Source organism: Gymnodraco acuticeps, unplaced genomic scaffold, assembly GCF_902827175.1.
Source record: "Gymnodraco acuticeps unplaced genomic scaffold, fGymAcu1.1, whole genome shotgun sequence".
Taxonomy (NCBI): Eukaryota; Metazoa; Chordata; class Actinopteri; order Perciformes; family Bathydraconidae; genus Gymnodraco; species Gymnodraco acuticeps.
This window is the reverse complement of record NW_022991177.1, coordinates 336,281-362,766: the sequence shown is the minus strand read 5'-3', so window position 1 is coordinate 362,766 and position 26,486 is coordinate 336,281. Positions and strand designations below refer to the sequence as shown.

The 26,486-nt window shown below is 42.3% G+C and overlaps 1 protein-coding gene across 2 annotated transcripts; it reads left to right on the top strand.

Moving 5' to 3' along the window:
• Window positions 1-3,556: 3,556 nt before the first annotated feature.
• gps1 (G protein pathway suppressor 1) lies at window positions 3,557-25,649 on the top strand. Of its 2 annotated transcripts, none has more exons than XM_034237661.1 (14): window positions 3,557-3,979; window positions 14,596-14,688; window positions 15,789-15,970; window positions 19,288-19,452; window positions 19,879-20,014; window positions 21,101-21,178; window positions 21,325-21,385; window positions 22,474-22,559; window positions 23,330-23,424; window positions 23,502-23,607; window positions 23,732-23,812; window positions 24,425-24,562; window positions 24,643-24,777; window positions 25,299-25,649. In XM_034237661.1, exons 1-14 carry the CDS (start codon window positions 3,896-3,898, stop codon window positions 25,371-25,373), a joined length of 1,515 nt encoding a protein of 504 aa, XP_034093552.1. In that variant the 5' UTR covers window positions 3,557-3,895; the 3' UTR covers window positions 25,374-25,649. The 2 variants fall into 2 exon arrangements, with proteins under 2 accessions (XP_034093552.1, XP_034093550.1); XM_034237659.1 differs by having other exon boundaries at window positions 3,560-3,979; window positions 22,474-22,568.
• The last annotated feature ends 837 nt before the right edge of the window (window positions 25,650-26,486 follow it).

Sequence of the window (26,486 nt, the reverse complement as noted above, 5' to 3'; positions counted from 1 at the left end):
ACAATTATTATTGGAGACTGGAACACGGATATGCAACGTAAAGACACGTCCGTCTTCAAGTCCTTCAGTAGGATTTGTGATCTGCACGGCTTCAGCCAGCTAATCACCCGACCCACCCGGGTATGTGAAACAACACAAACTACCATTGATCTCATTCTGATCTCTGACAAGTCCAGGATCTCCAGTAAAGGGGTTATAGCATGCGGGTTAAGTGATCATTATATGATATTCTGTACCCGCAAAAAGCTAAAACAAAGGGCCGGCTGTCACAAAACAGTCATATCTAGAGACCTCAAAAACTACTCTAGCGAGGCCTTTAACCTAGAACTGGAGAGCCTGGACTGGTCAGATGAGCTCAGTGGTACACAAGTTGAAGAAACATGGCTTGGTTTCAAAAACAAATTCTCTGCAATACTCAATGATTTGGCCCCCCTAAGAACAACCAGGGTAAAAAATCGCGCTGAGCCGTGGATGCACTCCGGCATACTGACCGCCATGAAAACCAGAGACAAAAAATGCTCTGAGTTTCATAAAAGTCAGTCAATGCTTTCCAAAAGCACGAGCAGTGAACTCCAGGCCCACGTGACTGAACTCAAAATTGAAAGAAACAGACTAAGAAATGACGTAAGCTCCATGATCAAAACTGCCAAAAAGAATTTCATCAATGTCAAAACTGAGGAAAACAAAAATAAACCCTGTGAACTTTGGAAATTACTCAATAACCAGCTTGGCTGCAGTAAAAAACTCAAAACGAGATTTTCTAACTTAAACATAAAGACAGATAACAGGCTCATCACAGACAAACTGGATGTGGCCAAGTACTTGAACATTTTTTTCACAAACATAGCCACAACTCTTGTAAATAAATTACCCTCCCACTCAGGGCTTTTTGGAGTAGATCACATCATGACCTAATCTATGAATTTCAATCTGGCTTTAGAACATTTCACTCCACTGACACATGCCTTCTTTATTTGAGCGACCACATCAAACAAGAGGTGGACGAGGGCAAGTACTGCGGCATGGTGATGCTGGACCTACAAAAGGCTTTCGACACTGTCAATCACCCCATTCTGATTGACAAGCTAAAAGCAATTGGTTTTGATAAACTATCGGTGAGCTGGATGCAATCCTACCTGGAGGGGAGAGAACAGATGGTGGAGGTAAACGGTACTCTGTCCCCCCCCCCTCCCAGTGAGCTGTGGTGTTCCACAAGGAAGCATACTAGGTCCGTTACTGTTCCTAATTTATGTAAATGACATGTCATCAGCATGTGACTGCAACTTGTTCCTGTTCGCGGACGACTCAGCCCTGCTGGTCTCTGACAGGAACAGGTTGCAGGTTGAAAAAACCCTCAGCTCCGAGCTCGGTAGAATCTGCACCTGGCTCGCCGATAACAAATTATCATTACACCTGGGTAAAACAGAGTCCATTCTCTTCGGTTCGAAACATAATCTCAGCAAATCCGACGACTTCTCAGTTGCAGTGGGCGACATTATTGTCACAAGTAAGAAGGAAATTACATACCTAGGATCTATTCTTGAGGCAAACCTCTCCTGTGACAAAATGGCATCCAATGTAATAAAAAAAGTCAATCAAAGAACTAGATTCCTATACCGGATCTCCTCTCTGGTAAACAAAAACACCCTGAAAACTCTGGCAGGAGCACTCATTCAAGGGTACTATGACTATGCTTGCACGTCATGGTACCATAGCACCTCCAAGGCGCTAAAAATAAAACTTCAAACATCGCAAAATAAACTGGTCAGACTACTGCTTGACCTTTCATCTAGAACCCACCTCACCTCTGCCCACTTTGACAACCTAGGATGGCTTAGAGTAGACGACAGAGTACAGCTACTTGCAATGGGCCTGGTCTACAAGATCCACTACACCGCTATGGTACCCATGTACATGTCAAAATTATTCCCAAAGGTCAAGGAATACCATGATCATAACACCAGAGGGAGCTCCACAAATCATGTGAAACCCAGATTTGGCACAAAAAAGGGGGAATACACGTTTCGCAATTATGCCACATCAAGGTGGAACGCTCTTCCCACAACTGTAAAGGAAAGTAAAACTATACTTACCTTCAAAACCTCTCTTAAAGAGCACCTTCGGGGGAGAGCATTGCAAAACTGGCCCCGGTAATGGTACAAATCTCAACCTGTCGTTCAATGGACAGCTTCCCCCCCCCCCCCATCTATGTATATACTCGCATTTTAGACTCTGTTACTAACTGTATATCTGTAGACTTGGTATGTCTTAAATGTCCGGTTAGGATGTATTAGAACGAAATCTAAAATGAAAATTGTAAACAAGCAATCTGTATGTAAAAAAACCACCTGTATGTAAATTGTAAATAAGCCATCTGTATGTCAAATATGTCTTATATGTCTTAAATTATATGATGAATTGGAAATGGGGGACCCTGATGTAAACAAGACGAAAGTCTTTCTCTGGTCTGCATCCCCTTAACAATTGTATGTTTTGAGCTGTACTGTACTGTACCCAATATACAAGCTGTTAATAAACTTTTCAATCAATCAATCAATCAATCAAGCGTCACGTGAAGCGACGTCCGTTTGTGATGACGCTGCACAGCTGTTCGCCTGGCAGCAGCTCTTTCCCAGTTATTTCCACAAACACCCCCGCCTCTGTTAGTGCACATTTACTGACATAAACATTAGTATCATCTGTTGTAGACCCAAATACATGAAATAAAATAAGAAGTCATTGTCAAAAAAGATAAACGCCATTCTTAAAATGTATAAACGAACAATAGTTTGATTAATATTGATTAGAGTGCACAAAATAAATAAAATAATTGAGAGAAGAAAAAGAGATATGTTATCTATCAAACCCCAGTTAGATTAACATTAACATTTTAATAGCACTTAATGACTGACTGAATGGAAATGACAATAAATGAAACTGTAACACGAAAAAAGCGATCCTGAAAATGTTTCCAATAATGATTTTTGACCACTTTTGTTCAGATCACATATTTGTAACTAAATGATACATGAATTGAAACAAAACACGGTATAAACTGAGGAGTGACTCCCGTGAGGTTCATGTATTTTCTTCACTCTGCTCTCATGTCAAGAAGCATCAGATCAGTGCATGCACTGCCTCGTCCAATCAGTGAGCGATACACAGTAAGGGGGCGGGGTGAGTATCTGAGGATTTCATCGGAGGATGGTCTGGTGGTTCCTCGGTTATCGCTCCTCCGTTATCGCTCCTCGCTCCTCGATCCTCGGTCCTCCGGCAGAAATAAGAGCCATGGGACGGTACTCAAGATGGCGCAGGCAAATCAACTTCCGGTGATACCGAGGACCGAGGAGCGAGGAAATTAAATTAGTCGACCTGAGAAGCAGCCCAAGTCGGACAAAATGACTAACCATCATGCAACGCACTAGCAAGACGTTGATCGCAACTGCGCAGGTCTCGCTTGTCTCAAACAAGCCTACTGCTTCCCAGCAGCGAGACTCCCCCCGCCCTCCTGTTGACAGTTTCCGATCGTCAGCACACTGATCACACTTTCTTTTTTTAAATGGCACTTCATATCAAAAAGGTTGCCGACCCCTGATTTAGCTGATCAAAAACTCAGTTTACCGTGGGGAATCTGCTAGGGAGACCATTAGACAAGGATTCAGTCTGTTAACAAATGTACTGAAGAGCAACCATAATTATAGAGAGAATGTTGTGTTTAAAAAAATGAAGTTTATTTGTCTCTCCGGTCTACTGCTCAGCACTCCTGTCCGATAGATGGCGGTAATGCACCTATTCGCTGTTTGCTAACCGCCATTATAGCTAATAGAAGAAGAAGACAGCGAAGACGAAGAAGACCCACTCGGCTGCTACAGTGCACGCCGCAAAAGGCATCTTTATGATATATCCCACCATAACGTTAACGACACCGAAGTCTGAAAAACGGAGCATGCCTCTGCCCGTGCAGGTTTTTAACTTTCAGGTAAGTCTTAACCGTCGCTTTATTAATCATTTACAACCAGCCAGTCGCACTGGAGACTGAACATGATTGATCTTCATTGGCTATGGTGTAACCTTAGCTAGCTAAAGCTAAAATGTAAGCTACGTTCCAGTTCATGTTTAAATTCATCATTTAAGAGCTCGCAATACCACCATCATCATGCGGGATGATGTGTATGATTTATATGCAGAAATTAATTTATTAATAACCTTAATGTTAACATTTAAATGTATTGCTAACTTCCAGTGCATTCTAATATGACGCTCAGTTGAGAAACAAGAATAAATAATAACGTTGACATTATTTACTACTGTGGGCTAGTTTGAGGAATTACCCTTACACTTCTGTAAAACGATAAACCATGTATGTATTTTGGTAAAACATTTGCGATTGAGTTTAGAACTGCAGGCTTAACAGCCGACTGAAGGCCTCCATTGGCTTATAACATAATGACGAATTTAGCATTTTTGTTCACTTCACCAGCAAAACAACTAATACAGCTAACCTGTAGTTACTGATGTACACGTATCCTACATTTGGTTCGTCAGCAAAACATAACATAGACTGAAGAACAGTTTGTGTTTATCATTGTAGCCTGTAGCTAACGAAAGCTAGCATTGACAAGCCAACTTCCTGTTGTTAGCAGTTTGTCACATTAGCTTTAAGCTAGCTGTACAATGGGCGGCTGATGAAGCTTTAGCGCTCTATCAAGATTCAAGATATGTTACTGTCATGTGTACCCAGCATAACAGGCAGATGCACTGTACGAATACATTCTTACACTCAGCTCTACACACTTAAATATTAAGAAACTATATACAATTATTATATAAGAACATTTTAAAATGTGAGCTGACATACATTAATAAAGAAAGAAAGATACATAAGTTGTGTCCAATTCCTGTCCCAGGAATGCATGATGTGCTGCATAATAAAAATATATAAATATATGCATAGGAATACATATTGTAAAACAATATAGTGACAGAGTTAGTGCTCATGGTCATGACTAGGATAATGTGACCATTTCCTTTGAGGTGTCGCATAGAACACATACAAATGCGTACAAATTAAAGAGTTGGTTTGATAAGAAGAAACTTAATATTGATAAAAATGAAATTAATAATCCTTTGGAACCGTTTGACCAACTCAAAATGAACAAGAATCTTATGATTAAGAAATTGATAGAGTATCTTAATTATTATAATAGAGGATACTATATACTGTACAACATATTGTGGGGAAATGGATACAAATATATAATATTCATCCCATAAGAATTGTAAATAAAATCATGTATAAAGAGCTTACAAACACACTCTTTATCAAATTAAAGGCAATAACATTTGCTTGACTTCAATTCAGTTTGAACCATGTGATTGTGATCATCATCAAAGCACAATAAAACAATGCATAACAGTATCCAAAAGCTGACGTCTGAAAGGAATGCGTGTGTTCAAGGATCAATTAGTGAGGACTACTGCAACATGTCATCATGATACAGTCACACGTTTTAATGTAGTTATGTAGCAGGGAGGAAAACATGTATTCAGTTTAAAGAAATGTTTAAATACAATTTATTGAATGGGCATGAGATGGATGAACTGTCGAAGTAAGACAGGGTTTTTTATATTATGAATGTTTTTATTTGCGTTTTCTGTTTGATTTGGTTCAGTTGTGATGGTGAATGTTTTTATTTATTGAAAATATCAAAAAAGGGGTAGGATTTGATGAGTATTCACTTGTTCGACATAAAATGATGTTTATTCAGAGTTTGTTGTAGGCTATATAGGGTTGCAAAGGGGCGGAACATTGCCGGAAAGTTTCCATGGGAAGTTAAGCTGGGGAATTTTGGAAATATTCGATACAAAATTAAACAAAAAACATGACATTTCAACAGATCTTTTTGTATTTTTCTTTTAATTTGTTTTATGTAGAACAGAACAAGTTTTAATTATTTTATTGAACAATTATTTGTTTAATTGAAAAACGAAAACAGGAATGTTGAGTTAAATATTACTCATCACCCCCAACTCTACTCATTAAAAAATGAACAAAAATGCACCCCCATCCAAAAATCCCCACAAAGTCCCATTCAAAATGTTAAAGGTCACATGTCATGGCCATTTCCACTGATCATAATTGCATTGTTGAGGTCTACTAGAATAGATTTATATTGTGCAATTTTCCAAACTCACATTGGTTTCTCATACAGCATCTCTGTAAACTACGTATATTCACTGAATTTCACTTAACGGCTTGTTGTAGCTCCAATAGCTCCAGCCCCCACCCTCCCTGTGAGCACAGTGTGCTCTGATTGGTCGGGACCGGTCGGGACGTTGTGAATCGCGCTAAGCTCCGTGGAGGTGTCGTTTCCTTGTTTAGCGATACACAGCCAAACTCATCCTGAGCACACACAAAGTCACAGCCGAGTAAAAACAATAAGTGTGGCTTGATATTGGAGTAAGAAAAGGTTTGATAACGCTGTGAGAATGGGTCTGCAGAGAGAATGGGTCTGTAGAGAGAATGGGTCTGCAGAGAGAATGGGTCTGCAGAGAGAATGGGTCTGCAGAGAGAATGGGGCTGCAGAGAGAATGGGTCTGCAGAGAGAATGGGTCCGCAGAGAGAATGGGTTCCGCAGAGAGATGGGTCCGCAGAGAGAATGGGTCTTGCCTGAGAGAATGGGTCTGCCGGAGAGAATGGGTCCTGCAGAGAGAATGGGTCTGCAGAGGAGAATGGGTCGTGTAGAGAATGGGGAGAGTAATGGGTCTGCGGATGAGAATGGGTCGGCGGACGAGAATGGGTAGCGGACGAGGGACGAAGAGAGAAGGGTCTGCGGAGAGAACGGGTCTGGCGGAGAGACGGGTCTGCGGAGAGAACGGGTCTGCGGAGAGAATGGGTTTGCGGAGAGAATGGGTCTGCGGAGAGAATGGGTCTGCGGAGAGAATGGGTCTGCGGAGAGAATGGGTCTGCGGAGAGAATGGGTCTGCGGAGAGAATGGATCTGCGGAGAGAATGGGTCTGCAGAGAGAATTTCGCCGCGATCCCAACTGTCTGTTATCAGCCTGCAGCCAGGGAGGAGAGATCAGCAGAGCTGCCTGCACTGAGTGTGTGTGTGAGGAAGTCTGTGGATTGGTCAATTTGGACCAATTAGCCTGGTCATAGCTCTGGGCGTGGCTACTGGGTATCCCTATGTAGCGATACCCACAAAGTAAACAATGGAAAATGAGAAATCTCCAACGAGGCGTTTTGGGGAGGTATTTTCTGTTAGTTTTACTCGCTACAGGGTGTACTTTGAGGGTTTGTGACTCTGCAGACCGTTTACATGCATAAAAACATTCATAACACACAAGGGGATGGGTAATAACCGGAAAAGCATGACATGGGACCTTTAAATGAAACAAGTCCTTCTCCCTCCAAAAAGTCCCATTAAACATGCAAATCTTCCTTCAAGTAACCCTCTGCATTTTTGTTAAACCTTTTCAGTCAATGGGCTCTTCCTGGGCCTCATCAACATCCAACTCTGAGTCTTCCTCTTCAGTGTCACTGTCCAGTAGGGCTGAACAATATATCGTGTCATGGCGATAACCGCGATATGTGCATGCGCAATATTCACATCGCAGGGACGTGCGATTTTATTAATTTTTTGTAATATATATATTTTTTTTCCATTTTTTTTTTTAGGACGTGCTATATTACATTGAACAAAAATATAAATGCAACACTTTTGTTTTTGCTCCCATTTTTCATAAGATGAACTCAAAGATCTAAAACATTTTCTATACACACAAAATAACCATTTCTCTCAAATATTGTTCACAAATCTGAAAAAATCTGTGATAGTGAGCACTTCTCCTTTGCCGAGATAATCCATCCCACCTCACAGGTGTGGCATATCAAGATGCTGATTAGACAGCATGATTATTGCACAGGTGTGCCTTAGGCTGGCCACAATAAAAGGCCACTCTGAAACGTGCAGTTTTGCTTTATTGGGGGTCCGAAAACCAGTCAGTATCTGGTGTGACCACCATTTGCCTCACGCAGTGCAACACATCTCCTTCGCATAGTGTTGATCAGGTTGTTGATTGTGGCCTGTGGCAGAGATGTTCACAAGTCTTTTTTTGCAAGTCAAGTCTCAAGTCTTTGGTCACGAGTCCAAGTCAAGTCTCAAGTCTTTGTGGGGTGAGACTTGATCAAGTCTCAAGTCTTTGGTCACGAGTCCAAGTCAAGTCTCAAGTCTCTAAAAAATAAAAGTCTCATGTCTCTTCTGGTTGTAATAAGCCTTCTATTGTCTGCTGCTATCCAGTCTGTTAAGAATACTGCACAGCTATATCTAAGACATTCAAAGCATTTACTGTATTATTATCACTCCTATATCTATTAGCATACAGTATCAGTACTGATTAGTTGTTTGTTATATGATCACTTTAAACAGGCTATTGCAATGCAATATGAGGAAAAACATCACAGTTTAGCTAAATGCAAACAACTTATAAGCAAAACACTTCAGAATCAGAAATTAGTATCACAAATACTTTATTAATCCCCCGCAGGGAAACTGTGTTAAAAGTACTTCAAAGTAAACATTTGTTCTGTGCCATTTGCAACTAAAAAACTATTGCTGCAATATTATCTGAAATATACTGAACTGGTGATATTAAAACATGACCTGTTCCAAAAGAGATATCTACCATTAACACCATTTACCAGCCAAATGCTGGTAAATCATGCAAGTGGCTGGTACTGTATGTTGCACGCACCAGCCACAAATAACAATGGCAATCTATTGAGTGGCTGGTAACATTTCAACATTCACTAGGCTAGCCATTTGGCCAGTGGACAACAATGTTAAAATGAGACCTCTGCAACCGTATTGTTTAATTACACTGGGTCTCTAATGACATCTTTTAAGTCTACTATAAATAAACATATTCCTCTATCCTCTCACTCAAACCCAGTGTAATGGTAACCCGATAAACCTGTAACATTAACGTTACGTGGTCAACAATAAACCTGTAACCTGCCTATAAACCGACAGATATATTTATGTATGTAACTATGTATTTTTCTATGTTTAACGTTAGCCAGTAGATGGTGGCAGCGGAACGTAATGATTAACGTTACAGACCTTTTTTATGTCATGTCAAGAGTTGGATGTCAACGCCACTCAACGCAAACAAGTGTGACAAGCAAACATTCACTCATCTTTTCAAATATTCAGTTACAAAGCTAGTAGCAAGCTAAGTTAACATTACATAGCTGATGCTGAGCTAAACATGTTTGCTAACCGTCCATATGCGTTAATGTGACTGACCTCTCCGGGTGAGTTTTCAAGTGCCTGATGAAATGTGACGTTGTTGCACCAGCATCCTTGATTTTAATATTGCAGACTTTGCAGTGTGCCGCCGGTCGCCATGGTGTTACCATGATGTTAATGTTAATGTTAAAGGTGGGGTAGGTACGTTTGAGAAACCGGCTCGAGATACACTTTTTGTTATATTCCATGGAATGCTCTTAACATCCCGATAGCCGGCCCGGCTAAAATAACTGGATGGCCTACCTGCCTGTCAGCCTCCCATCGGGGCACAAACTTATCTCGTGCCCTCTTTGGTCATGTGCGCGTTCGTGTGTGTTGGAGGAGGGGCTCTGTGAGGAAGTGGCAGATTTTCTCCGGTTGTGTATTTTCAAATTCTAGCGATCTCGAGCCGGTTTCTCAAACTTACCTACCCCACCTTTAATACGCCAAAAATAGAAAACACAATGATTGTTCACGAGTCCCAAAACACGAGTCCAAGTCGAGTCCGAAGTCTTTTGAGCAGGAGTCCAAGTCAAGTCTGAAGTCTCTGTGTGTGCGACTTAAGTGCGACTCGAGTCCGAGTCACAAACTCGAGTCCCCATCTCTGGCCTGTGGAATGTTGGTCCACTCCTCTTCAATGGCTGTGCAAAGTTGCTGGATATTGGCAGGAACTGGAACACGCTGTCGTATACGCCGATCCAGAGCATCCCAAACATGCTCAATGGGTGACATGTCCGGTGAGTATGCTGGCCATGCAAGAACTGGGATGTTTTCAGCCTCCAGGAATTGAGTACAGATCCTTGCAACATGGGGCCGTGCATTATCATGCTGCAACATGAGGTGATGGTCGTGGATGAATGGCACAACAATGGGCCTCAGGATCTCGTCACGGTATCTCTGTGCATTCACAATGCCATCAATAAAATGCACCTGTGTTCGTCGTCCATAACATATGCCTGCCCATACCATAACCCCACCACCACCATGGGCCACTGGATTCACAACATTGACATCAGAAAACCGCTCACCCACACGACGCCACACACGCTGTCTGCCATCTGCCCTGAGCAGTGAAAACCGGGATTCATCCGTGAAGAGAACACCTCTCCAACGTGCCAGATGCCATGAGCATTTGCCCACTCAAGTCGGTTACGACGACGAACCGGAGTCAGGTCGAGACCCCGATGAGAACGACGAGCATGCAGATGAGCTTCCCTGAGACGGTTTCTGACAGCAGAAATTCTTTGGTTATGCAAAGCGATTGTTGCAGCAGCTGTCCGAGTGGCTGGTCTCAGACGATCTTGGAGGTGAACATGCTGGATGTGGAGGTCCTGGGCTGGTGTGGTTACACGTGGTCTGCGGTTGTGAGGCCGGTTGGATGTACTGCCAAATTCTCTGAAACGCCTTTGGAGACGGCTTATGGTAGAGAAATGAACATTCAATTCACGGGCAACAGCTCTGGTGGACATTCCTGCTGTCAGCATGCCAATTGCACGCTCCCTCAAAACTTGCGACATCTGTGGCATTGTGCTGTGTGATAAAACTGAACATTTTAGAGTGGCCTTTTATTGTGGCCAGCCTAAGGCACACCTGTGCAATAATCATGCTGTCTAATCAGCATCTTGATATGCCACACCTGTGAGGTGGGATGGATTATCTCGGCAAAGGAGAAGTGCTCACTATCACAGATCTTTTCAGATTTGTGAACAATATTTGAGAGAAATGGATATTTTGTGTATATAGAAAATGTTTTAGATCTTTGAGTTCAAATGGGAGCAAAAACAAAACTGTTGCATTTATATTTTTGTTCAGTGTAAGTAGGTACATTAACTCAAACACGTCATGTTACAATTATTTTGCTGAGTAGGAACAAATAACAATTGTCCGATACCGCGATTAATAAGAGTTGTGAGGACAGGAGGCCGAGCCCCGCGGACCACAGCTCTCTCTATGCTCCGTATCAGCTGATCGCTGCATGGTGCAGCTCAGCGTCCCTCTCTCTCTCTCTCTCTCTTTCTACACACAGCGGATTCGCTGCCCGTTTAACAGCCTCATCTTTGTCGAACTTTCTAATGTTCTTTCTCTAACATGTAATGAAGGTTATTAAGCGTTTTAGCTCCTATGTTGTTAATATTGACCGCCATTTCCTTTATGAAGTAAAGCAGCCTGTGTCCTCGCGCGGTCCTCACATCCCCGGACCCCCAGACACGGAGGAGCACAGGGATGTCAGTATTGTTTATGAAGCAGGGTATAGAAAGTACATTATTGAAATTAAAATACTATTTATTTACTTTTACAAACAGTGAGCAGCTGCAGCATGTGTATTGCAGGACATGTGTAAGCGTGCAAGCGTCTTTGAGTTGTAGAAAAGCACTAGGCCTATAGGCTATAAATCTAATGTATTATTATTATTAGGGCTGTCAAGTTAACAAAAAAAAATTAACGCCACTAATTATTTTAACGCGATTAACGCATGTGTATTTTTTTCCTCGGCCGCCCCGTAGTTTCAGAGCGCATCGAGTTTAAAATACCATCTACAAGCTGATGCTGACAGCCCCGCTCCTGCTGCCTGCTTGCAGTTGGCAGTTCTTATTATACATCCATGGGCAGACCACACTTCCACGCTCACCGGCAGACACCGACTGGCCATCGGGAGGACCGGGAGGGTGTGTGTATGTGTGGCTCGAGCGAGAGAGAGACCTTACGTGTATTGTTGTGGTTAGCATCTGGTGCTAGCTAGCTGCGCTAACGGATATAAGGAGCTGTTTAAATGAAAACAGAGGAGCGACATTTCGCCACAACTGTGCCGAGCACTTGACTTTATGCAGGAAGCCAGACAGTGGAACATTGTACGAGAAGTCAGCACACTCAGCTCGGATAGTGCGCAACATGATTGCAGCGTCCAGGCAGCTCCCGTTCGAGCATATGCCTTGAGTTGCACATAGCTCCAACCAGAGATGGGGACTCGAGTCTGTGACTCGGACTCGAGTCTGTGACTCGGACTCGAGTCTGTGACTCGGACTCGAGTCGCACTTAAGTCGCACACACAGAGACTTCAGACTTGACTTGGACTCCTGCTCAAAAGACTTCAGACTCGACTTGGACTCGTGTTTTGGGACTCGTGAACAATCATTGTGTTTTCTATTTTTGGCGTATTAAAGGTGGGGTAGGTAAGTGTGAGAAACCAGCTCGAGATCGCTAGAATTTGAAAATACACAACCGGAGAAAATCTGCCACTTCCTTACAGAGCCCCTCCTCCATCACACACGAACGCGCACATGACCAATGAGGGCACGAGATAAGTTTGTGCCCCGATGGGAGGCTGACAGGCAGGTAGGCCATCCAGTTATTTTAGCCGGGCCGGCTATCGGGATGTTAAGAGCATTCCATGGAATATAACAAAAAGTGTATCTCGAGCCGGTTTCTCAAACTTACCTACCCCACCTTTAACATTAACATTAACATCATGGTAACACCATGGCGACCGGCGGCACACCTGCAGCTGTACCGCTTGTAATTAGGTTCAACTATAAAAACTTCGAACAAAACGCCGGCGGCACCAACAAAAGGAGCGCACACTGCAAAGTCTGCAATATTAAAATCAAGGATGCTGGTGCAACAACGTCAAATTTCATCAGGCACTTGAAAACTCACCCGGAGAGGTCAGTCACATTAACGCATATGGACGGTTAGCAAACATGTTTAGCTCAGCATCAGCTATGTAATGTTAACTTAGCTTGCTACTAGCTTTGTAACTGAATATTTGAAAAGATGAGTGAATGTTTGCTTGTCACACTTGTTTGCGTTGAGTGGCGTTGACATCCAACTCTTGACATGACATAAAAAAGGTCGGTAACGTTAATCATTACGTTCCGCTGCCACCATCTACTGGCTAACGTTAAACGTAGAAAAATACATAGTTACATACATAAATACATCTGTCGGTTTATAGGCAGGTTACAGGTTTATTGTTGACCACGTAACGTTAATGTTACAGGTTTATCAGGTTACCATTACACTGGGTTTGAGTGAGAGGATAGAGGAATATGTTTATTTATAGTAGACTTAAAAGATGTCATTAGAGACCCAGTGTAATTAAACAATACGGTTGCAGAGGTCTCATTTTAACATTGTTGTCCACTGGCCAAATGGCTAGCCTAGTGAATGTTGAAATGTTACCAGCCACTCAATAGATTGCCATTGTTATTTGTGGCTGGTGCGTGCAACATACAGTACCAGCCACTTGCATGATTTACCAGCATTTGGCTGGTAAATGGTGTTAATGGTAGATATCTCTTTTGGAACAGGTCATGTTTTAATATCACCAGTTCAGTATATTTCAGATAATATTGCAGCAATAGTTTTTTAGTTGCAAATGGCACAGAACAAATGTTTACTTTTAAGTACTTTTAAGTACTTTAACACAGTTTCCCTGCGGGGGATTAATAAAGTATTTGTGATTCTGATTCTGAAGTGTTTTGCTTATAAGTTGTTTGCATTTAGCTAAACTGTGATGTTTTTCCTCATATTGCATTGCAATAGCCTGTTTAAAGTGATCATATAACAAACAACTAATCAGTACTGATACTGTATGCTAATAGATATAGGAGTGATAAATAATAATACAGTAAATGCTTTGAATTTCTTAGATATAGCTGTGCAGTATTCTTAACAGACTGGATAGCAACAGACAATAGAAGGCTTATTACAACCAGAAGAGACATGATACTTTTATTTTTTAGAGACTTGAGACTTGACTTGGACTCGTGACCAAAGACTTGAGACTTGATCAAGTCTCACCCCACAAAGACTTGAGACTTGACTTGGACTCGTGACCAAAGACTTGACTTGGACTTGCAAAAAAAGACTTGTGAAAATCTCTGGCTCCAACGAACGAACGAACGAACACACACACACACACACACACACACACACACACACACACACACACACACACACACACTTTGTATTGTATTATTGAGGCGAATATTTTTAATGTTCAGAGGTTGTTGTGTTTAATATTCATTAGAATATTTGTCATTGTTCAAATGATAATAAACATTTGCATAAAGCATATTTGTCCACTCATATGTTGATAAGAGTATTAAAAACTTGAAAAATATTCCTCTAAGGTACATTTAGAACAGATCAAAAATGTGCGATTAACTATGGACAATCATGCGATTAAATATTTTAATCGCGATTAAATATTTTAATCCTAGTATTATTTGGAATTATTTTTATATATAATGTGGATCGTGTGTTGTATTGTGATATGTGCTAACCTCTGCTGTGTTCCTCAGGGGTCTGTGGAACCCATGCAGATAGACGCCGACCCCCAGGATGACCAGCAGAATGCTCCGGACACCAACTACATTGTGGAGAACCCAACACTGGTACTGATCTGAAACACTTGTATTTAAATACTCTTATGGCGCGTTTCCACTGCAGGCCTCGCTAGGTTTGGTTAGGCCTTATTAGGCCCGGCTCACTTTAATGCTGCGCTTCCATTACAGTTTAGGAACTGGGGTAGTAACTATAGTAACGCAGTGTAGGCGGAGCCGTGACGTCATCTTCAATGAGCGCCCCAAAAAACAACACAGCCGTTAGCTCTTAGCACTCAGAGCTCACAGCTCCTCATATCTGTTCAGAAACTAGACAGAAGTTAAACAAGTACAAACCACAGACTGCCTGTGTCATGGCGAATACAGTCGCTGGTTTATTTATGTCTGTATAGGCCGTTGTTGTGAGTGTGGACGGTCGGAGCATATATAATGTTAGCTTAGCCGATCTCCATTCAGAAAACACACATTTTAAAAGGGTTTTTCGCCTGCCGTCTGTCTGCAGACTTGTCAAAGCATTAATTCATGGTTTTTACTAACCGGTATCAGTATGTTGTTACTTCGGCATCATTTTGAAACGTGTATTACAATTTAAATCACGGTCAAATATGTTCATCTTGTTGTAGTTGTAGCCCCCTTGCTAGCGATTCTCTCTCTAGTTTAGCATACACAGCCCAACTCAGCCTGGTTGTTCCTGGCCCTAGAACCACGATTTAGTCGGGCTAGAAAAAAGGTGACAAAGTAGCCCCGGGCCAAAACTAGGCCAAGTGGAAGCGCAACCAAAAACGGGCCCCGCACGGCTCGGCACGGTACCTGGAATGTTAATACTGGAACCAAAAGGGCTCTGTACTCTGCTCTCTGTAAAGAAAATGTGTTTTAAAAAAAGTTTTCCAACCTTCTCAATTTCAACATTATTTATTGAGAACATTTTGTTATCAATTAGAATATTGAATCACCGATATATCGGCCATTGTTAGCCCTTTTTTCTCTCAAAGGCACATCAGCAAATTAGGTGAAATGCGCCAATGGCGGTAACCAATGTTTATTTGTTTTGCTGGTCCATGTGACTAAGTACTGTTGGAGAGGTTTTGTCATTTTTTAAATTAATGACCATGACCTTGTTTAAGATCTTTCCCCTGTCACTCCCTGTGTAGGACCTGGAGCAGTATGCCACCAGCTACAGTGGGTTGATGCGCATCGAGAGGCTTCAGTTCATCGCTGAGCACTGTCCTCAGCTGAGAGTGGAGGCCCTGAAGATGGCCCTCACCTTCGTCCAGAGGACCTTCAATGTGGACACCTATGAAGAGATCCACCGCAAACTCACAGAGGCCACTAGGTATTTCAGTCATTGATCCTCCTCTGATCCAGACCAATGTTTTTGAAGAGGGCCCTTTTTTAACAATAATAATAGGTTTATTTTGTTAGCGCTTTTACAGGTGCTCAAAGACGCTATACAGATATAGTGAAAAGAAAAGAAAAAATACATATTTAAAGTTAAAGTCAAATAATACAAAAACAATCACACATTAAAAGCCAGATTGAAGAGGTGAGTGTTTTGAAGGTGGTGAGGTCAGTGCAGTCTCTGATGGGTTGTGGGAGTGAGTTCCAGAGGGAAGGGGCAGCGACGGAGAAGGCTCTGTGGTGGTGCAGCAGGTCTGTGAGGTAGGGGGGTGTGTGGTGGTGCAGCAGGTCTGTGAGGTAGGGGGGTGTGGTGGTGCAGCAGGTCTGTGAGGTAGGGGGAAGGGGTGTGGTGGTGCAGCAGGTCTGTGAGGTAGGGGGAAGGGGTGTGGTGGTGCAGCAGGTCTGTGAGGTAGGGGGGGGTGTGGTGGTGCAGCAGGTCTGTGAGGTAGGGGGGTGTGTGGTGGTGCAGCAGGTTTGTGAGGTAGGGGGAAGGGGTGTGGTGGTGCAGCAGGTCTGTGAGGTAGGGGGGGTGGGGCCTGATTGTTGAGGGCTTTGAAGTCGATTCTTTGATGGACGGGGAGCCAGTGGAGGTTCTGGAGGATGGGAGTGATGTGGTCTCGGGAGCGGGTGAGGAGGCGGGCAGCAGAGTTCTGGATATGTTGGAGTTTATTGAGGAGGTTGGGTGGTATGCCGTAGAGCAGGGGTGCCCAACCTTTTTTTAACCGAAAGCTACTTTTAAAGTTGCCAGTCTGCCGAGATCTACCAGTCCAAATAGAGAGGCATATTACTGACAGCCTACTACTAGGTAAATACACACTTCTACTTGTATAAAACTGACCTTTGTACGATGAATACTTCATAAAATACTGCAGATCCTTTATCTTACCTCTTTCTAATCTACACACATACAAGTATTTAACTGAAGCTCCACAACAGTGTTGTTGATACAGAGTTGGAGTTTATTCACACGTCACTACAGTGGGTAATGTTTTCAAGAAACATTGAACAGTGCTGCCACATATGACACAGGGAAAAAGAAAAGACTGTGAAGCTGACAATTGAGCGGCCAGACCAAGCAAGGAGGCAGAGGCTGAACGTCCAAAAATACAACCCTGTGTGGGCATTTATTAAAACATGAACACATTACACACACAGCCTCAATCCTGCTGCTGTTCACGTGAGCCCAGCCTGCAGCCACCAGGATCTCACCCACAGTCCCTGCCTCCTCAACAGACAGGGAAACAGAGCCTAAATACCCACACTCTAATCAGCACAACAAGACACAGGTGAGGGGGGAGGAGACAAGATAGGGCACCAGGTGCACACAATCGGCAACAGACATAACGGGAGGGGGAACACTTTTCAAACACAAAATTATAACTGAACAAAAGTACACACATACAAACCCAACTAAACGCAGTCAGCACTTGAACAATTACTGCCACTTAACGCTATGATGTCTACACCCCCACATATTATGTGCACCCGGATTATTCTTAACCGCTGTCATTCTACCCCAGCATAAGCACTTTCGGCGCTCTCGCTAACTCCCCTATCTTGTCAGGTGGAGCCGAGGACCCGACCAGCACCTGCCAGACGACATTTCAATCAATACGGTTTAATCCTTTAATAAATACTATCTCAATAATTAGTATAAATTACATAAAATGTGCAAATATGCCATGCCAAACGGTACTGTGCAATCACGCTAATAAAGTGCAAAACTGTTCACTAAAGTGCTGAGTTACGAGGCCCGAAGCCGTCAGTTCACAGTGACGAAGTTACTTTCGTCACGCTTTCTTTGTCATTATATAAAAATAGTGTTGCTACAAAAGTATAAATTAGGCTTACTAATAAGACAACTCAGATCTGAAGCTACACAGGAATCTGCTGCCAAAGTGCAATAAAATAGACTAAATTAATAGAATCAAACCCTTTTTTTGTTGCATTTTAGTAGATTATAAAAATAAATGCCTTTTTTTAAATAGGATGCAAGCAACACTAGTTTCTTAACCTGAATTGATGATAGACTATAATCAATTTAAGTTTGCATTCTTATACCATTTTGTACAATAATTATCATGAATAAATTCAAACAAACTAAAACTTACAGCTGATTAATAACGGTATCTAACTTGAGTTTTTATTATATCAAAAACCTGTTGAAATGCTTCTGTTATTTTTACTGTCCCCAAAAAGCGCGTCGGCAGCCTCCAGGAATGCTTCTTTCACAACGTCGCCATCTTTGAAAGACTTCATGTGTTACGCAAGAACGTGCCTGACACGATAAGATGCTATGGTAGCAGCCTTGCTCTTGTTGTTGGGCTTGGTGAAAATGGACTGCTGTGCATTTAGCTGTCCTTTCAGGCCCCTCCCCTTTTGGGAGCATAGGGCAGAATTAGGAGAGAATTCCGTCTCGTAGCGTTTGTGCACTGTTTTGAAATGCCGCTCCTAAATTACCATTCTTCGATAAAGCCACGCTCGCATTGCAGATGAGACAGATGGACTTTGAAGTGGAATAGATAAAAAAATAATCATCCTCCCACTCGGAGTGAAAATTATATATTTTGGGCTTTTTTGCTTCTGCCATAAATTGCGGTCTTGTGTGTGTGCGGACTGTCACTCCTGTTGACACGGACAACGTCAGCTAACTAGTGCACTGCCCACCAGCCACGCCCCGACACATGGGGTCACGCCGGCCAATCACAAAGCTTTGATGCGTTCAAGTGCATTATTCTGGCACAGGAAGATTATGTTACAGGACATTAACGATAAAACTGAATATTGTTCTATTTTTAGACACATCTCGCGATCGACTGGGAATCTCCGGTCGATCGCGATCGACTGGTTGGGCATCCCTGCCGTAGAGGATGCTATTGCAGTAGTCGAGTCGTGATGAATACATGAATCGGGGTTTCAGCAGCAGAGGAGGAGAGTGATGGGCGGAGACGGGCAATGTTTTTGAGGTGGAAAAAGGAGATCCTGGTGATGTGATTGATGTGGTGGTTGAATTTGAGCTGACTTTCGAAGATGACTCCGAGGTTGCGGATGTGAGGGGGGGGGGGGGGATATATTATGGCTGTCAATGGTGAAGTTGAAATTCTGCATGAGTGCAATCCTGATTTAAAATCACCATGTGAGCAGCCTAACAGTGTTCTCTTACCACATAGATTGTGGTAGTTACTATTCACAAACCCACACTCTTTTAAACCAAAATTGTTTAACTTTATTGTATATTTTCTTCCCCTGTAGGGAGGTGCAGGGTGTGCCTGACACAGTCCCTGAGGGTGGGGTTGTCCCTCCCCCCCTTGACTCTGCCTGGGCTGAGTCCACCAGGAAGAAGGCTCTGCTCAAACTGGAGAAACTGGACACTGATCTGAAGAACTACAAGGGAAACTCCATTAAAGAGAGCATCAGGTACAAGGCACAAGGACTTATTTTAACATCAATATTAAGGGCAGAACCATTTTTGAGTAAGAAATTGCAATTATTTCATAATACTTGATTCAGATATGTAGCCTTCACCAAATATTGTGCTAACTGCGCTTTGGATATCGCACTAGTCCATACTATGATTTTTTTTAATAGAAATTAATAATGTAGCCCTATCAATATTCTTACCAGTTTTTCTAGTATGGTCATATCAAAAAGCTTAGATACAATTATTCTTATTCCTCTTGGTCTTTTTCCCTTAATAACCCACTAACCCACCTATATCTGCATCTAACCTGGCTTCTGTTATCTCACACACACACACACACACACACACACACACACACACACACACACACACACACACACACACACACACACACACACACACACACACACACACACACACAGGAGAGGCCATGATGACCTGGGAGATCATTACCTGGACTGTGGAGACCTCAGTAATGCCCTGAAGTGCTACTCCAGAGCCAGAGACTACTGCACCAGTGCCAAGCATGTCATCAACATGTGTCTAAATGTCATCAAGGTACATGCATACACATCATATGGCAGTAACCATGGTAATAGCCAGTATTCTGAGTTATTGATGCATGCGATGCTTCACTGGTTCAATATGGATATATTCTGTACCCTATGGATATATTCTGTACCCTATGGATATATTCTGTACTGCCGTTTTGTGGAGTATTAAGCACGCTAAACCTGGGTTTCAGGTTAAAGTTGTAATGCTTTCTGCCACATAACAAGAAAGCAGTGTGGGGTGGAAACCACTAGAACCCCTTTCCCACGAAAGCGGTTCCAGTTCAGAGCTAGTGCCTGATTTAAGAATCAGTTCTTCCTGTTTCCACCACAGCGGGGCCAGCGCTTGGCCCCGAAAACCGGTTCATAGTTGACAGCACTTGTTTGCTCGTCATGAACCAAATCAATACATGGGCTACATAGGTTGCCATGTCAGAATATCATCAGTAATATCATAAGGAAAAATATGCCGTTAAAATATGCCTGTAGAAAATGCTTTTTACAACAATATGATGGCAACAAACAGTCAAGATAGTCAGATGAGCTTCAGTTGCTATGCTAACATCACACATCCAATACCAGAGAAACTGTATTAACGCCGTTGTGATGCCAAACAGTGTCCATTCAGACCGAAACACATCCACTTATGGAGTTACTGCTTTCCAGCGTCCATCAGTCACCGGCTGAACACCGGTGGACGAACAGCGTATCACTCCAGCGGTATGAACCACATTGGTAAACAATGAAGCACTGCACTCTGGGAAAGAGTATAACATTGGAGAAGTCGTTCTTTAATTTAATCTGGCTTCTAAATTTAAAGCAACATAAGCATCGGCCCAACAGTCCGCCATTGTTGTTGTTGAGAGCGGATGTGCCGAAAATCAGAAACAATGCTGTCATAACGTCGCTCCAGTCGGGCTCTCGGCGGTGGAAACAGAACTGGGGCCAAAAAGGAGAACCGGTTTGAAACCAGAAGAGCCCTAACACGGAGCTAGAACTGGAACGGGTTTGGTGGGAAAGGGGTATTGGAGCAGTTTCAACAATTAGACTACAGAAACAAAGATGGACTAAACCCTGTCCTCGCTGCCCACAGGTTAGTGTCTACCTCCAGAACTGGTCTCATGTTCTGAGCTACGTCAACAAAGCAGAATCCACGCCAGAGATAGCAGAGGTGAGCCCTCACACAGCACATTCCGTGACAGTGTTTAATGTGAAACTCACACAAACATTCATTTTGAGAAACAGCAAGCCCTTCTTTGTTACCCAAAGTTCCTCACTGTGATGTCACCTGTTTTGATCTGTCTCTGTTTCTTTTAGCAAAGAGGAGAGCGCGATAGCCAAAATCAAGCGGTCCTCACCAAATTAAAGTGTGCTGCAGGTAAGACAGCCTTGTACAATCTTAGTAAGTAGTTGCTTCAGAGGATATAGAGGGGTCGAGTGATGTCATATATTTCTAGGCCAACCCAAGAGTTAGCATCACAAGGGCTCCCTGGAATATAATCAATGAGATGTTTCCATTAGATTTCAGAATATTGCAGAAAATACTAATTTTGGCAAAACCATGTTTATGATACTTACACATTTTATACAGAAAGGCAAGTTTATTTATACTGCACCTTTCAACACAAGGCAATTCAAAGTGCTTTACAAAAATGAAATAGATTAAGAGTATTTAGAAATAGTGCAGCGGAAACACAACACAATTGGCATTTCTAAACCGTCATTAAAAAGCGAGCATAATCAAAGATACATAAAACAAGCTAGTATAGAATGATACAGATAAAATACATGAATAAAAGTTGCAGTGTAATATGAGTAGTCCAATAAATGTCTTCAGCCTGGATTTAAAAGTAGTCAGTCACAGCAGACCTGTAGGTTTCTGGTAGTTAGTTCCAGATGGTTGGAGCATAATAACTGAACGCTGCTGCTTCTCCATGTTTAGTTCTGACTCTGTGGCAGAAAGCAGAGCCGTGCTTCCTCATTTTTTTAAGCGCAAATGAATCGCAAGAAGTAGAATGATAACATTAGTATGTAAAGGAACTACATACTGTAACTACATCATGTACGCTGTGGCTCAGGATAGTGTGCTGGACTTCGAATCAGGGGGTAGCAAGTTCGAGTCCCACTGCAGTCAGCATGTCGTTGTGTCCCTGAGACTCTTCACCCCAAAGTGCTCCTGTGGGGATTGCCCACAGTGTTGAGTATGGAAGTCGCTTTGGATAAAAGCGTCTAACAAGTAACATGTCATGTAGTCACTTGTTTGCCACCTCTGTTTTTATGACATGTAGAATTTTCAGACATTCACCAGAGATATTTATTTTATGTTGTAAAACAAAACTTCAAAATCTCTTCAGCTTGCGGCATCTAACAAAAACAGGTTCAACAGGCTGTTGTCTTCAGGACAAGGGAACAGGGAGGTCCTGCACCGCTCTACAGTAGTTATCTAACCTTGTTTATTGTTTCAAGGACTGGCAGAGTTGGCCTCTCGAAAATATAAACCAGCTGCCAAGTGCTTCCTGCAGGCTTCCTTTGACCACTGTGACTGTCCTGAGGTGAGTGATGTAAGCCAATGAACTCTCCACTAGATCCACTAAATCAACTTCATCCATTGGATCCAAAATATCCAGTGTTCTCTGCAATAACACCTTCCGAAGGCCAACAGAAGCTGATGTCATGCTTCAGCAATCTCTCAAGTCCTAATTATGGATATGATCCACTAACATGCATGTGCAGAAGGGTTCCTTCATCCATCATCTGCGTAAGCAGACATTACTCAGATATGTCTTAACTGGCATATAGTTGATTGCTGCTATGTTAATGATCCTAATACCAAATTTAGAACTTTTTGGACAAAAGCTTTGCAGAAAGATGTTCAATAAAAAAACGGAGAACTTTTGATGATTGAACAGTGAATGGAGATCTACCCTGCTTTACAGGAACGCTGTTGCTGCTAAATTTCACAGTGATCTGTAGACTTCAGCTCCCGTCTTGTTATTTAACCTGGTTTTGCTAATAACTCAGTTTGACATTCTGGATACTTCCGTTTACTTCGTATTAAGACACTTCTGTCTTCTTCTTTTTGAAATTGCTTGTTTGTTTCTTCCAGTAAGTAGCTCTGGGCTCCATGCTAGCTCCAACAGCTTGACTGAGTCACAGCAGGGTAGAACATAGCTTAAGGTCAATCGTGTTATGAATAGAATACTTTTTGATTCTTCTTACTTGGACTGCTGCCTCACACCATCCACGGCTGTAGGTTAAAATCACCATTACGATATCTATATCAAAACCCTAAACTCTAAATTGTGTGTGTGTGTTCCTGCAGCTCCTGTCCCCCAGTAATGTAGCTGTGTACGGAGGCATGTGTGCTTTGGCCACATTTGACAGACAGGAGCTCCAGCGCAACGTCATCTCCAGCAGGTAGCTGGTGTTTTATTAACCATAACTGAAAATGTCTTGTTAAAATAAATCTAATCTAATATTTTGTCCGTCCTCAGCTCCTTTAAGTTATTTCTAGAGTTGGAACCTCAGATCCGGGACATCATCTTCAAGTTCTATGAGTCCAAGTACGCATCCTGTCTCAAGCTGCTGGACGAAATGAAGGTGAGCAGGAAACTAAGCTGAGGCGTCACACAGTGAAGCAGTGATGATGTAATAATTGTGATGATTTTTTAGTTGATGTGTTGGGTTGAGTGACTTTGGTGTGTGTATGTGTGTGTGTCCCCAGGATAACCTCCTTTTGGACATGTACCTGGCCCCACATGTCAAGACACTGTACAGCCAGATCAGGAACAGGGCCCTTATTCAGGTGAGACATGCTTTTCAACATCAGGAAAAAATACATTTGTATCACTTTGCTGAGAAGAAAGGTATTTATAAAAATAAATACTAGATCTGTGTGGAGTGATGAGTATACTGTGACCTTCCTCACAATATATACACCAAACAAAAAGGAAAGTCACAATGTCATAATGTTCCACATTTGAATGTCACATCATTGTGTCCTCTGGACTGCACTGTTAGTTCTGGAGCTCTCCAGGGTGCTGAAACACTCGACTACGTTGCAGGGGGGTGTATGATCCGGGAACTGCTCAGAAACCTCCTTTATTGTCAATGTATGCTTTTTCCCTGTGTACGTTTTTCAATAATCTTAGATTTTGGCCAACTTTGACCCACAGCAAGCAAAGAATAGATACAAATGAAACGAACCAATTAAATAAATAAATTGTATATACAACATACTGTATTAATATAATAAAGGCTAAATGAAACCAGGGTGCAATAAAAGTTTGTTTTAAGCTTACACAGAAAACAAGACACTGACCGCTTCAAAAGCTCTGTTCAGCTAAATCAAATAAAAACAAGAACAAGTACCATCTAATAGTATAATGACAGACATGTGACAGTTATGTTTGTTCAGTATTTCAGCCCCTACGTGTCAGCTGACATGACTAAGATGGCGCAGGCCTTCAACACCACAGTAGCCGCTCTGGAGGACGAGCTCACTCAGCTCATACTGGAGGGGCTCATCAACGCACGCATCGACTCCCACAGCAAGGTGACACACTTATACAATTTATATGTTGACCAGTTAGTCATTTTCCACATGAAACATCACTGACTGGTACTGTCTGATAGATCCTGTATGCGAGGGATGTGGACCAGAGGAGCACCACCTTTGAGAAGTCGATCCACATGGGCAAAGAGTTCCAGAGACGAGCCAAAGCCATGATCCTCCGAGCGGCCGTGCTCCGCAACCAGATCCACGTCAAGGTACTAACATCTCTACATCACATAACGTCTACGTTAATGTTAACACACTAACAGATGACAATGCAAAAAGCTTAATGTGATTATTTTAGCTAAGGTTAGTTTGCTAACAACATTAGCATAGCTAGCTAACTTAAGCAAACTCATGTAGGCAAATGATTGGCTGCTTGACGTTTTGCAACTTCATTTTATAAGTTAGTTATATCACAATATGTAGGTTGCATTGTTGACTATGATGTAATGGATGGAAGTGGCTTATCCTAACAAATGAATGCATGCTGTCGTACCCTGACGTTCAGCTCTGGCGTAGGAGTGGGGGGGATTGGGTTGGCTTCCCATCAAGTTCCTCCTTACACAGCTGTAACACAGTGTACTGCTGTAATTCAGTATTGCACTCTCATGAGAGACAGATGAAGAAAGACAGGCAGCTGATCCTCACCGTAATATCTATTGATTATTTTAGATGAAACTCTGGGACATTAAACGGAGAGCATGTTAACTTAACTGGTGTGTCTCCTCCTCAGTCCCCCCCCAGAGAAGGCAGCCAGGGAGAATTGACACCTGCCAACAGCCAGACCAGGATGAGCACCAACATGTGAGGAGGGGAGGCTCACCCACCCATTCATCCACACCAACCCCCAGCCCCGCCCACTTCCTGTTTCTCTGCTGAAGACACAATATAAAGACTTGAATGTTCTGAAAGGATCTCTGATATCCTGTCAGCTGATCAATCCTCTGTCAGGCTGCTCATCCGGACAAGAGGAAAGTGTGTTTTGATGAAAGCTCAGCACGTACGCTGTGTGACTTGTAGGAGATGCTCTGCTTACACATAAACAGGAACATGGTTTTAAAATAAAAACACTTCCCAAACCATACACTCACTGTTTTTTATTATAATAAGCTCTGTTGTCACGTGAAACTTTATCTGTACAACACATTTAAACATTGACCAAGGTGCTGAGAATACAAAGCAAAAAATTATAATAAACGAATATATAACATGATTACAATTATAATAAAATAATTACAGCACAACATATAATGAAGACCAGGAAAGTTTCCCATTTCTCTAATTCCCCTCCTCGACTCCTATCCTCGTGTCTTAGTCCCGCCCACAGGAGATGCCAGCGGAGGAGGGGAACCGAGGAGAGAGGAGGGGAACCGAGGAGAGAGGAGGGGAAGCAGCAGGCGGTTAGAGAAATGAGAACTCCTCTCCTCTGAGCGGTCATTTTAAAGAGACGTCCATTAATGATGACAGGAGGCACAGCAGCCCTCTGTCTGATGGACAGATGTGTTCATGACGAATTATATATTTACTTTGATTCATTCACAGTGCGGTATAATGAGACAATAACAGGCTACAGATGCGGACACACACACACACATATATGAATATATATATATATATGAATATATATATATTCATATTCATATATATATATATATATATATAAATATTAGGGCCGGGACTCGATTAAAAAAATTAATCTAATTAATTAGAGGCTTTGTAATTAATTAATCGAAATTAATCGCATTTTTAATCACATATAAATATTTGACCTGAGAACAGTGAGAAGCAATTTTTTTCACATGGATTTTAGTATACCATTAGGCGCATTCACACCGCAGTACTTTTCCCACAAAGGTTCATGAGAACTTAGTTCATGAGAACTCTTTGAACCTGGGGGTGGATTAGGCAAATGAAGCCGCTG